The sequence below is a fragment of the Pyxicephalus adspersus genome, chromosome 4 (assembly GCF_032062135.1).
Source record: "Pyxicephalus adspersus chromosome 4, UCB_Pads_2.0, whole genome shotgun sequence".
NCBI classification, from domain to species: Eukaryota; Metazoa; Chordata; class Amphibia; order Anura; family Pyxicephalidae; genus Pyxicephalus; species Pyxicephalus adspersus.
The window spans coordinates 60,852,008-60,865,579 of NC_092861.1; the positions used below are offsets into that span (position 1 = coordinate 60,852,008).

At 38.9% G+C, this 13,572-nt stretch overlaps 2 protein-coding genes across 8 annotated transcripts in view; one reads left to right on the plus strand and one right to left on the minus strand.

Annotated features, from left to right (window-relative positions):
- Positions 1 to 779, minus strand: part of ERICH1 (glutamate rich 1) — a 58,034-nt gene extending 57,255 nt beyond the window's left edge. For all 4 annotated transcript variants that reach the window (XR_011920319.1, XR_011920318.1, XR_011920320.1 and 1 more), the window contains exon 1: positions 628 to 779. Coding sequence is in view for 1 of the 4 variants with exons in the window: in XM_072408415.1 (XP_072264516.1) it covers positions 628 to 649 (22 nt within the window). In the remaining 3 variants the exon portion in view is untranslated. The remainder of the gene's footprint in view (positions 1 to 627) is intronic.
- An 89-nt stretch (positions 780 to 868) lies between these two features.
- Positions 869 to 13,572, plus strand: part of DLGAP2 (DLG associated protein 2) — a 433,479-nt gene continuing 420,775 nt past the window's right edge. For 2 of the 4 annotated variants that reach the window (XM_072408410.1, XM_072408412.1), the window contains exon 1: positions 869 to 1,126. In XM_072408410.1, coding sequence (XP_072264511.1) covers positions 1,109 to 1,126 — 18 coding nt within the window. In that variant the 5' untranslated portion in view covers positions 869 to 1,108. The remainder of the gene's footprint in view (positions 1,127 to 13,572) is intronic. The other 2 variants (XM_072408411.1, XM_072408413.1) reach the window with 1 other exon arrangement.

A 13,572-nucleotide genomic window follows, 5' to 3' on the forward strand; every position in this document is an offset into this window, starting at 1 on the left:
TTCATTGCAGCAGGGGAAATGAAGTCTCCTGATCAGGCAGACATGGGGAGTCATACAACCTCAGTCTCCATATATGTGGATTTTATCTGTGTAGTCTGGAGTTCATCTTTAGGATCTGTATGGGTGTATAAAAGCTGAGAAGGGTGTCAGCAAGCTGCCTGATACCAGGTACATAATCCCAGCAATATACACAGCATGGTACAATGACATTCTACAATACCCCAGCACTGATTTTATTTTCCATTTCCATATCACCACACGTGTGCCCCAGATCCTCCCCTTTATTATTATTATTATTATTATTATTATTATTATTAAAGGAACAATAATGATAAGGTGATAGGGGCACACATATATACTATATAGCTGACAAATCCCCCCACACCCCATAGAGCACACAATGAATAATGTCAGGTGGTAATTCCCCTCCTGCCAGCAATAATATGAATGCACCATGACAAGTTTTCTGCCCTACAAACACTTTGTGTAGTGTAATGGAAGCCTTGTTTGTATGTATGGCTAATGCCTTAGCATTCACAATTTAGATCCAGCCCTCGCTCCCATTACTTTTCCCCGTAAGAAGAATGTTAGTGCCATTTCCATGATATAAGGGAGTTTATCAGTTACCTTGTCTCCTGGCAGCCGCCATCACAGCCGCTCACACATCCTGACCGGGCACCACAACAACACACCGCACCATGGGAGTGACACGAGGCCCTCCTGCTGCCACGCCCATCAGCAGCTCTAACCAATACACGCTCGCCTATTCCTGGTGTCTACCAATGAGTGAAACAGTTTTAGAGTAAGACCTTACTCGTCGACCTCAAAAAGACACGCCCACCTCCCGGTAAAGCACGCCGGTGTCCGCTTTCACTACGCATGTGTGGGATGCTGACTGACTAACGCATGCGCAAAAATATCAAGCCTTTGAAGCTGTGAGAGCGCCTTAGTGCGGGGTTGTGGAGAGCTGCTGCTGGGGAAGGCGCAGAGAATGTCTCCACTGTGTACACACAATGCACAGTGCCTGAGTCTGAGGGAAACTTTACCTTACGTCAGTGACACTCTCTGAAGTTTCCTGCGAGTCGTAATGCAGGAATAATGCAATAGAATGACATCCCTGAGAAAGGTGAGTGAGGTGCTGAGGACTCCGCAGTACAACTTTTTATATGTGAGTTGTCATGGCAGCCTGGAGGTCATTCCTGAGTGCTGGGGGTGAATATATGGATATATGGGGGGGGGGGGGTCATGTGTGCTGTGTCCTCCTAAGCCTTAGGACTTATATGGGGCAGATCACCCTCTGTACTCCATGCATAGCCTGTCTTCATGCTGTGCTATCACATTGTATGCAGATACTGTGCGATCCCTGGCTGTCACCCCTGTACACATAGATGTGTGTATGTCAGGGGACTCATCGTCATCATCATCATTCATAATAAACAGGATTTATATAGCGCCAACATACTAAACAGCGCTGTACAATAACTGGGGACAGTGACACAGGAGGAGGAGAGGACCCTGACCCTAAGAGCTTACAATCTGGAGGTGGGGGAAGTATCACACAATAGGAGGGGAGATATGTCCATAGCATGCTGATTACACATAGATGAGTCCCATAGATGAAGCATGGGGGGACAGATGATCCAGCTGTGTACATACACCCCGCTGTCACCTTCTGTGTAAGGAAATGTGTGACTGCAGCAAGGTGAATAGTGACTATGGATTACACTCCAAGATAACGATCCTTATTTCCTAGAAAATGACAGATCACTGGGAATACAGAGAGAGAGCCCCATTGGGATTCAGCACCTGGCAGCCTCAACTGAATGACATTGACTTTATATCATTACCAAAGTCCACATGTCTTTTACAAGTAAAATGTGTATGTGCATTTGTATCATGCTGGGTGCTGCAGATCTCCTGCAGCCTCTTCCCAGCCACGTCCTCTACATTCCAGTGAATGGCTGCAGAGCATTGCTCAGGTTGGTGACAGCAGTGCCTGTGTGACGGCGTTGATTGGGGTGTTGGATGACCATGTATGAGCACAGATTGGAGATGATGGGAGAGGATCATCAGCCCATGACATGGATGCACTTCTGGCTAAGTGTCATGTAATAAATAATAATAATAATAATAAACAGGATTTATTTAGCGCCAATATATTATGCAGCGCTGTACATTTGAAGATGACCATGACTTGCCTGCACTGTACTTGGAAAGCCTGACTGTGATGGGTGCTGACTGCTCCGAATCTCTTAGTGTTGTCATTGCAATGTAAACCCGATAAGATCGCAGCCCCGGGAACTTGTGTGCTTGAATCTGCAGCGATATGTATGGGTGACATTCTTGTAGGAGCCAATTGTACACAATACATATACAGTGCAATGGGCTCTGCTCTCCTCTGCTCTGTCCATGGTGCTGACATGGTGCGCACCAGGGACAGCTCGGCACACTCACAGTGAATGGATGGGATTCGCTGCCTGTGAGTCACATTCACAGAGAGCAGCTGAGCTCTTTTTCTGCTACAGAGGCTAAAATAAAACCTTGTGCCACCCCCTCCTCGCAGGTGCTTTGACTGAGGGAGGATTCACAAGTCTAATAGATAATACAAATTTGTCTGAGGGGGTGGCATGTGTTCTAGATGTACATCTTGTGGGTGGTAGGTAGTGGCACCACCAGAACTTTTTTTTTTTTCCTTTTTCTGTCTATTACATAACAAGCTAGCCTTAAATGTGAGGTGAGTAAACTTAGATGGGAAAACTTGGATTGTGGCAAGATTGGGTGAAAATTTCTTTAGCTTGCTCTTCTAAAATCCACCACTACCTGGCCCTAGAGACCACCAAACTCCTTGTACATGATCTTATCATCTCTCGTCTGGACTACTGTAACCTCCTCCTCGCTGGTATTCCACTAACCCAACGCTCTCCTTTACAATCTATTATGAATGGTGCAGCCAGACTCATCCATTCTTCCCACCGCTCCTCTTCTGCTGCATCTCTTTGCATTTCTCTTCATTGGCATCCATTTCATCTTAGAATCAATTTCAAGCTCCTGTGCTTTGCCTTCAAACCCCTACACAGTTCTTGTCACACTTACCTTTGTCACCTGATAGAAAAATACCCCCCCAGCCATTCTCTTCATTCCAATGACCTACTAATGACTATCTTACTCATAACCTCATCACACGCACGGCTTCAAGACTTTTTTAGAGCTTCCCTCTCTGGAATGGTTTTCCTCGTCCTATTTGGCTTGCTCCTACTTTCTGCTCATTTAAAAGGGCACTCAAAACACCATTTTTTCAAACTTGCCTACCCATCTTGTTCTGTCTTTTAAATCCGTCACTACTTTCCATCATTCCATATCTCCCAACCTATTGTGTGATACTTCCCTCACCTCCTAGATTGTAAGCTCTTCGGGGCAGGGTCCTCCCCTCCTTCTGTATTTGTCTGTCATTTGCAACCCCTATTTATTGTAAAGCGCTGTGTAATATGTTGGCGCTATATAAATCCTGTAAAATATTAATAAATAATAGCTTGGCACAGTGACTTTTCAGCTGCCCTTATATCAGACAGTGAAGGATCACCCTTTATTATGTTAGTACATTTGGCCTCTGAATTCCTTTTTCTTTGTATTCCATCTTTAGTTGAAAGTCTGCATAAATGAGATTTAGGTAGTGTGCTGGGGTTTGGCTGCGCTCCAGCGCTCTGTAATGTGCAGGGTGCTGAGTACGCCTATGCGGCATGCACTGTATTCATTAAGTCAATTCACAGAGTGCACATGGCACAAGCTTGTATGGTTCCCACTGCAGTGGGTATATTCCCCCACAACAGGACATTTATCACTTCTTTATTCCCTCATCAAGATACTTCTAGCTGCTAGGGCTCCGTGCTAACTACACACATTGGAGCTGAAGAGGAATACACACATCTGTGCTTGGAGAAGCAGCGGCAGGCCATCCATTTGGAGTGGAGTTTGGGACTTAACCTTTGTGGTTTTAGTTAGAAATGACAGCACTCTCCAGAACCATGCCAGTCAGGAAGTAGAAGGCTTCACCTTGTACTTCACCCTGCACTGAAGATGAAGAATAGAGTTTATACCTAGAAATAAATCAATATGTATTTACAGCAAGATGAGTTTACATTAGGCCATAATGGATTTCTGTGATAACATTTAACAGTACAGACTCGCCAATAAAAATATTACTGATTTTATGTACAAATACCATTTTATTTTATTTTTGCCTGCAAGAAAAAGTTCAGTAACTCATGAACAAAGTTGTAATTCAATATTATTTTATTGAGAATTATCAGGTTTTAGACAAATGTGGCCCTGGGCAAATATGAGGAAGGGACCCCAAATGCACACTATCTCATCTCCATGCACCCTGGGCCTTGGAGAAGCTGGGACCCCTGGCATTTCCCCCAGTTTGCCTTAAAACTTGTTCTGGTATGATGACAGTAAACTGAAATTACTGGCTGCAATGTCTTGATGTGCAATATGTATCACTAATGTCTTTTGCACTGGATTTTTAAAGTACGTTATTTTAAATGGATGCAATCCAATTCACGCACACTATTCAATCCAACTTTTTATACAGCAGAAAAGTTTAACGCAATGATAGTAGTACATCTAAAAGTAGTCCCCGCGTTAAGGACATCCGACATATGGACGCCTCCTAGATACGAACAGGCTTCCCTGGGGTTTACTTGCTGCTCCTGTGCAAGATGGAGGCTGGAGGGGGCGGTTTGCATGACTTGCAGAAGAAATCTTTTCCAAACACAGCTGAGGTTGTGGGTGATCTTAGGCGGATGAGCTCTTTCTGCAGCCTCCCGTAACTCTTTAATGATCAAGACAAACTCTACAGTTGTTTCTTTTTGCATATCAAAGCACAGCTTGCTCCAGAAGTTAATGAATGTCTAGGCTCCATAAGGTTCTTTTTTTTTTTTTGCTTTGTTTGTGATTAACCCACAGTGAGGAATATATACAGCAACTGACACCACGCTGCCTAATAATACGTTGAGACAAACATCTGGCCTAATTGCATTTAATAAAATAATGTACCTGTTCTGACTTAAGAACAAACCTACAGTCCCTATTTTGTATGTAACCCAGGGACTACCTTTATTGCCATAAATGAAGTGTTGCCGTAATACTATATCCATTATTGGTTTGATCATTGACTATATTATCCAGTTTCTGTTTTAATTAACATGAATTATCATTTTTTTACTTTTTTAATACTAATACTAATTTTGCAAAGAAACATAAGTTTCATGAAGTGGGTCATTTTTTTTATTCTAAAAAAGTATTTTGAGGATTTTGCTGCAATCTTTAGGAAGCGTAGTGCTGATGAGTCATTCAATTCTGAGAGGTAATTGCTCATTTCTAATCTACATACATTATTAGAAAGCATTAGAAGCTCAGAAGAAATATGCTGAGCTACATGTGTGATCATTAACTGTACATTGTTATGTTTTTGCTGCAGTGTTTGCAGATTTTCTATTGGTCCATGTAACTGATAATTCCAGTTTATGGGGATGACATTTTTTTCATAACTTGACAGCTGTATTTAGAGGCTGAAATTACTCTGACAGTATGGTTGGTCACTTCATACATTTCTAGTACCAGTCTACCTTTCAGTAGATTGCTGCTTGCTGGGGCCAAACCACAGAATAATGAGCAGGACTTCTATAAGACAAAATGTTCTTGGCACAGACATGCATCATCTTGTCAGAGCTTTCTTTCTGCTTTGTCCCACCTTGTCACATGATGCCAGCTACAGTCAACCAAAAAAAGATTTTTTAAATGAACTTAGTGTGGGGCCACAGCTTATTAGGAGATTTGAGAAATCTAAGCTATTTTTTAAAATGCTAAGAGGTTTAGAAAGCAGACTGGTTTCATCTTTACACCCAATTTAAGGTACTACCTAACCCCTTTAAATGTTTGTGACAAGGACAAAGGTTTATTAGAAACTAATTCTAACTCGATCATATACAAATATATGTACATGATTTATAAACATCCATTTCCTGTTGGTTGGGTTGTCATCTTTATCTTTGTTGTTGGAATGAAAAGAAACCCTCCTGCAGACAGGTCTTTCAGCTGATGTACTTATATGCCAGCAAGAAAACTGTAAAAGCACATCTAAATCCTAATAGGATGACATTTGTTTTTGCTGTAGCACTGTGCATTTCATATCTTTTTTTTTTTTTTATTTATTTTTTTTTTATAACCAAAATTGTTGGCATAGAGGCGTGGACATTTTTTCTTGGATTCAACTAATCTCTGGGAAGAGTAACAGTGTGCACTCTTCAGTGTGTGGTCTTTGATGTGACAGGAAGGATTTGTGTCCTCCCTTCTGACCTTACCGTACCAACCAATGGAACAGTGGTTGGGAGATCCCTGCTCTTGGGTCTGCTAAATATCATTGCTAATTGCTAGTTTACTAAGTGCCAGCAGTGGGCCATGCCTGTGCTATGTCTGTCATAATGGCTGCTTTAGTCGCTCTACCAGGTTATATGCAAGCCCTGACCAAGGTGTTACAGCACAATAGGACCATTAGGAGACAGTTGTCTCCTCATACCAGAAAGTGTTTGAACAAGGACTTTGATGGAAGTATCCTTAAGTATTATTTTATTACATGATGATTCTGACAATAAAGCCCTTGTTCATGAACTTTCTGTTACGGGATAACCGCTGCCTATTTAGAAAGTTTAAAGGGAACTATTAAAATTGCATTATTAGGTTGATGCTCATATGAAATTGAGCTTAGATTTATCTTAGGAGCAATATCCTTTAAATTACAAACCAGTAACCAAACTTTAAAGGCTGACTACCACATCATGTACCTAATAAAAGATCTGTAAATAGATTGTCAATCTGAAAGTGAATATATTATCCTATCAGGTAAAAGCAGATGGTTCAAGCCCACATAAGCTATACGTCAGTCAAATTGCAGCTTTTACAGTACAGGGGTATGGACTCTCCTCATGTGACAATACTGGTCTTGGATGACCACTCCTATTGCATGGAGTGACCACATTCTTCTCCATACCTGCAAGTACTGGAGATTGGCCTTGCTCTTGATAAATACCCAGTGGGAGCAAAGTAAAGGGAAGGGGAATATTTGCTGGAGGGGGACGACCCCTGTATTATGACCCAACATTTCAGTAATATATATATATATATATATATATATATATATATATATATAAACCTTTCTTTGGGTTCCTTCCTAAGCACCTTGCTCATATTACTTTCCAAACTTTTAAATGTAGTCAGCAATAGCAAAGTAATTTGTCAACTTCACTGATTAGCTCTTTGAGTGCTTCCATATTTTTAGTCCTGAATTAAAGAAATGAATCCGTATTTCCTGAAGTACTGCAATATCCACATTGAATAATAGATGCTGCTAGGACACTGTCCAATTCAAAAGGACGAATACATACAAATAAAGAGAATTAACTAATGCTTCCAGAAAGCTTCTGGCTTGTGGCCTTAAACACTTAGGTTACATTAAAAGTATATGAACATGGCTTTAAATAAGCAGAATGATTAATGTGAATTCAGATTACTGATAGAGATCTTTTTCACCAGAAAGGCTTTTTAAGTTTATTATGTTTAACCCCTACTTCCCCCTTTGATTGCTGGATAAAAACAACTAATACCTAAAAGCCATTTTGCATTTATTTTTGGGGTCAAAAGTCTTTCCTTTTTGGACAGCATGGGAGCGGGAAGTACTTCTTTTCATGTTCACTGCCTGGGTAATATGGACACTACCTACTGCCTCTCATGCTTCATAATGCTACAATGGTCACAAGACCATTAGTCGCCATTAGATAATCAGTCTCACTCCTAAGAGGACATTTTGGCCAGGCACACATGACTGTGTGCTTAGGCCAGAATGGGGTAAAAACTACATTAACCCAAAGATAAACTCTGAATGAAATCAATACCTAATTAATATGCTATTTACTGATCTTTTCTAATTGAATTTGTATTGTTGCATTAAATCAAAGCTCACTAGTTTGAAAGTCCCCATCTTAAAGTATGCAAATGTGGAGTTTTGTCTTACTCTGATATGTTACACTGATTTTACCTGCTGGTTTTTGTTCCTTCTTAGCAGCTGCTTAGATTGCTGATTTTGAAGACAACCAGGACAGTTTGAAAGAGAGGTTAAAAAATAACAACAATAAGATGCAATCTGCACCAATTGGAAGGTGTTAAAGTGCCCCAAAACACCTCAGAAATGCTTAAAAACGCATGTAAATGTTTAAAAAGGCCCTATTGTAATTAACTGAGCATTGTTGGTTGTTAGGTGTTTTTCCTATTCTAATGCTTTTCTTGTATGAGAAACTCACACAAAAAAAGGTATTTTGTCTTGGAATTTTTGTGCAATTTTTTATCAAACATATTTTTATGTGTCAAAATGATGGTCATTGGAATTATTTCTAAATATAATAAAAAAAAAATATAATAAACATTTTAAAGTTAGGATTTTGTGTGGTACACAGAATATAGAAATACAAGTAAGTGCCAGGATGACAAGAAGTTTCCCAACCCCATGAGGTCCTAAATATATATAATCTGATTCACCACATGCAAATAGTTGCAACCTGAGGTGCTCATGACTGCTCAGATTGTGGAGCTTTGCCTGTTAGGATAATCTGGCACATAAGGCATACAGACCCCAAGAGTTGTGATGAGTTGTGATATACTGCCAGATATGACTTTAAAACCAGTATCCTCTCAACACTCAAAAATATTAACCTTTGGTAAGTCTGTTTCTTTTAAAAAAAATAACAAATAGGTTCTTTAGGAGGAAGGGTCAGGCGGAAGACTGAGACATCCATGACTGCCAGACATAATTGGTCTCCTACACAAAAAGTGAGTCTTTAGATAGATGCAGCTTCCCTTTTTATGACCTCTTTTATTAGAAGGACATCTGGTGGAGGCAATTTAAACTCTGGAGCTTTGTCGTTGAGGAATTTTTGGATTGCAAAGTTGTGCAATTTTGCAAATGATAAGAAATAGAAATAGAAATGTTATAAACAGTGTTCCTTGGGACCCGGAAGTTAGCCTGATATGTTTATCATCGAAATGCTGTCTCTCACTTGTTCATCTTGGAGTGCAAAATCTGTATCTGCTAGTCCTTCACTTGGAGGAAATGTGTGAAAGCCAGATTTTTTAGGCCTTTTCCAAATACCCTGTTCATGTTTACATGTCAGTGTGCTGCAATGATTTTTTTAAACTGCTCCCCTTGATTCACAAAAATGCATAGCCTACTTGCACATTATGCCAAACTTACCAACTAGACCTCCATTTGTGCAATGTAAGGTCTATACTTTTCCTCTTTACTTTGTTGCCATCTTTGTTTTTCCTGTTCTTCTAGGTATGAAGTCGGTGCAGCCACAGCTGACATAACAATTGAGCGTTGACATAACAATTGAGCAACAGTTACAATGTCCTGGCTCCTGAATTTTACAGATGTTGCGTGTCTCAGTGTACAATTTATAGAAAATTTATAGCAGAAAAAATAAGGTAAAAAAGACTCCAGCAAGGAGTGTAAGCGCTCATTGCTTCCAGAATAAACTGTCAATTTATTAGGCAGTAGTAACTAAAGAAAAATCAAACTCTTTTCTTCTTTCTTGGATATTTGCATCAGATTAGGAGCACAAGGCACATTATCTTGTGTAGGTTTTTCAGATAGTCTGCATTTTCTGAAATATTAAAGTGATTAATGGTCTTTGTAATCTCTTATCAGTTTAGAAGTCCATTAGCATAATTACTGTGTCTGCACACAGACTGAGTTATACAAGGCACAAATATAGACTTTGCCAACATTTTCCTTTAATGCCTTAACTGTTCATCTGTTGGAAATTCTGTTACATTTTTTTCTACGCTTTCAAGTAGTTTTTACCTTATTCTCAAAGGATGTTTGCCTCTTTTTTACGCAACTTAATACAGATTGAATGGACTTTCATGAAAAATGTGCAAAACTGCTGCCATTCCTCCTGGGCACAACTGTGATAATAAGTCCATACCCCTCTTGTGACAGCGATGGCCTGTCCACAGCCATGTCTTGGTTTACTTTTTTATTCTGCAAATCTCTGTTCTGTTAGAAGTGTGGAGTGGTTTGCAGGAAAGGACATTTGGGGTCAAGTTTACTGGAAGTAGACTTTGGTGACACAATCTCTCCAATAGTATATTTATGTTCTATAAATGATATATATGAGCATAGTGTTGGGAAAGAGATATTAGATAGAATGACTCGTTTTCCTTTTGTTTAATTTAACTAACTATGCTTGGATCAGGAATGAATCCAATGGTCCATTGTTGTCACCCATAGTCAAAATTATATTTATGCCATGCAGACATAAATCGAGTGAATGCATGTAGACAAGAATCGGCCTCAAGGAGTCTAAAGAGGATCAGCAGCACTGAGATGTAACACAAGTTGAAAAAGAATGTGGCCATATTGACCATATTGACCAGTTTATTTATTTTAGGTTTGAAGAATAAAGGGCTAGGAACAATTTAAAAAAAGATAAATGGATAGGATGCAGCCCTGGTGAGGGTTAGTTAATTTGCACATGGGATTAAAAATTAAAAATGTACTTGACTGCTGTTGACAAAAAAATGTGGTAATTTTAAAGATAGAAAAAAAGCCAAAAGTAGCCTTCTGGTTATATTCCTACTAGAATAACTGATGAAACAAAATGTAGAGCATACACTTATTCCACAACAGCTGCACATCCAAGCTAATAAATTAAAGTCATCTGAAGATGGAAAATCTATTTAAACTTTCACTGTTGCCCTAAAGAGTCATGCATCACAGTAATATGCATTATGAGGAAGAGATATGATTCAGCAGAAAACACCTCTATAAGTAATATAAATGTTTTATTGTTTACTTCTAGAATGCAACCCATTTTAGGGGAAGCTAAATATAAATAGACCTTGTATCCAGATCATTCATTTAAACCTGCTTCCTATAAACTTCTATGTGCCTTTAATATAGGTTTTATGTGTGTTATGTAACATGTAAAAGCCATCTTGGGTATAATGTTAGATACCTCAGCAGACTTAGCCATGATGTACAAAGATGGAGGGTGGGATTGACTCTCCCAAAGAAGTCAAATTTGCTAGCAAGTTTATTGGTGCATTGCTCCTAGAGGAATAAACAAGAAAAATGTGGCTAAGAAGCCTTTAAATTATTTGATCATTCCAATCTAACAGTTGTTTTATTTGGTGACACTTGCTTTGGTTTTAGTTGATATATGGTTGTTCACAATAGGTTATTTCTAATGTTCTTTAAATATTATAATCAATTATTACCATGCTTTGAGTCAATGTATATATATATATATATATATATATATATATATATGACATACACACACACACATATATATGTGTCATGGTGAATGTTCGTTAGTATGGTTTTTGGTATTATGTGCAAATTGTATTATTTTTTAAAAATAGGTAACTTACTTGGTATGTGGTAGTTCATGTGGAAAGTGGATTGATGTCAAATCAAAAGAAAGCAATAATTTACTTGTTATGAGATAAGAAAAGAAATGCGGCTGTAGGTATAGTAATATATGGATAAGTGGAGTATGGTATCTGGTAAAGGATATAGAAGAATTACATTTTTTATTTGCTAATAACGAGAGGGGAGGAGTATTTCTTTATTTTATCTAGTAGAATGTAGTAAAGTGTCTACTTATAGATGTATATGTGAGGAGAAAGACAGGAGTCTTGGGTAGGTAAATTGGAGCCAAACCTAATCAAGTCCTTGAAAAAAAGAGATATTGGAAGAATAGAGGTTGAATCAAATGAAAAGAATGATGAAGATGAGCTGGGTAAAAAAAAAAGTAGAATTTACATGTGAATTTACATTTATTATATAGATACCAGCCTATACTAGTTATCTCTGAAGCATTGGACTATACACGTCTCATTCGTACCCCTGAGAAAGCCAAACAGGCGAAACGCGTCAGCTAACAAGACGTTTTTGGGTTTATATGTCCCAGATACCGCTTACAATTTGAGTAGAAACTCTTTCTTATAGTTCAACAGTCCCTACCCCATGAAATTTAATATGTGATGGACAATCAAATGGCTTGATGTATATATTATCCATATGTATCACCTCTATGTAAATACATTAATTGAAGCATATCCGGTAAACCCCTTGGTTTTTCTTTTCTCTTCTTTTCTATATTTTAATATTTATTGTATTTCAGGGGTGGCTATACAAACATATATATGCATCGACCTTGCAACTACTAAGAGGGAAGGTGAACATACCATAAAGTTTCTTATCTGTTCTAATCAGTTAAGATATTATTTCTGTCACTTTGGTTGCTGTGGGTAACTGCAGTGTCACATCACCATCGTAAGAGGAGTCTATTGCATATATACCTTTAGTTTAAGTACAAAAAATTAAAAATTACCGTATTTTTCGGACCATAAGACGCACTTAAGTATGTTTATGTTTGCGGGGTGGGGTCTGCAATATATGTATGTGTGGGATGATGTGGAGAGATGTTTTTCACTGTGTCAGATGCGGCTCCATCTCAGGTATGATGGGTAAGTTTGATAAGAATGAAAGGGGAATTTGTGCTTTGGAAAATGTTAGGGTAGATGCTTGTACTGAAAGGGGGTTATTTTTGCTTCTGTGGAGGAAGGAAAGTGTGTTGGTTGTTTATGAGCTCTGCAATGTGTTGCATAATATTGACTTTTGCACTGTGCATTACATACTCCTGATCCCTGTGCTCGGAGTTACCTCCTCCTGTCCTCCAGACTCTACATTACATACTACTGATATATGCACTGCAAACTTCTAATCTCTGCAGTCTGCTATTTACGGTACCAAACCCTTCACTGACCATCATTGCCCTCATACCGTGTTTCCCCCCCCGAAAAAAAGACACTGTCCTATATTTATTTTTCCTCAAGAAGATACAAATATGGCTTATTTTCAGGGGATGTCTTATTTTTATTAAGTATGGTACAACAATCTACATTTATTCAAATATAATTAAGTCGTCTTCTTCTGGAACATCGTCATAACTCTCCAATTCTATTCTGAATTTTATGCAACTCTATTTCATTTAGAACCATTGGCCCCAATCTTTCATGTTGAGCATTGAGCTTTCATTATATAAGCAGCTCTTATCCATGTAACCTGCTCGGAGTGCATTGGCAACAACACTGTCAGTGATTTAATCCTATGAATTCTTCACCCAAATCACGACCTCTTGCAGGCTAGGTTTCACAAAGTTTCCACGCTGATTTCTTGTCATTCTATTTTCAATGTAGTCTTTCAGGCGACGTTAGTTTTCAGGCGACCTGAACCACACTTGCGCTTCTTAGCATTTTCTCTGTCCACCTGTAGACTGAGGTTATCGTATTCTGCCTGCCATTTTTGCACCATTCGGATATCCAACTTCTTCTCTTTGCAGAAAGCGGTAAGATTCTTGTCCTGGGAGTCCTCCACAATTCCTTTCTTGTACTCAACAGAATAACTCTTTCTTTTTGCACTCATCTTGTCTGGGGGTACAGATACTC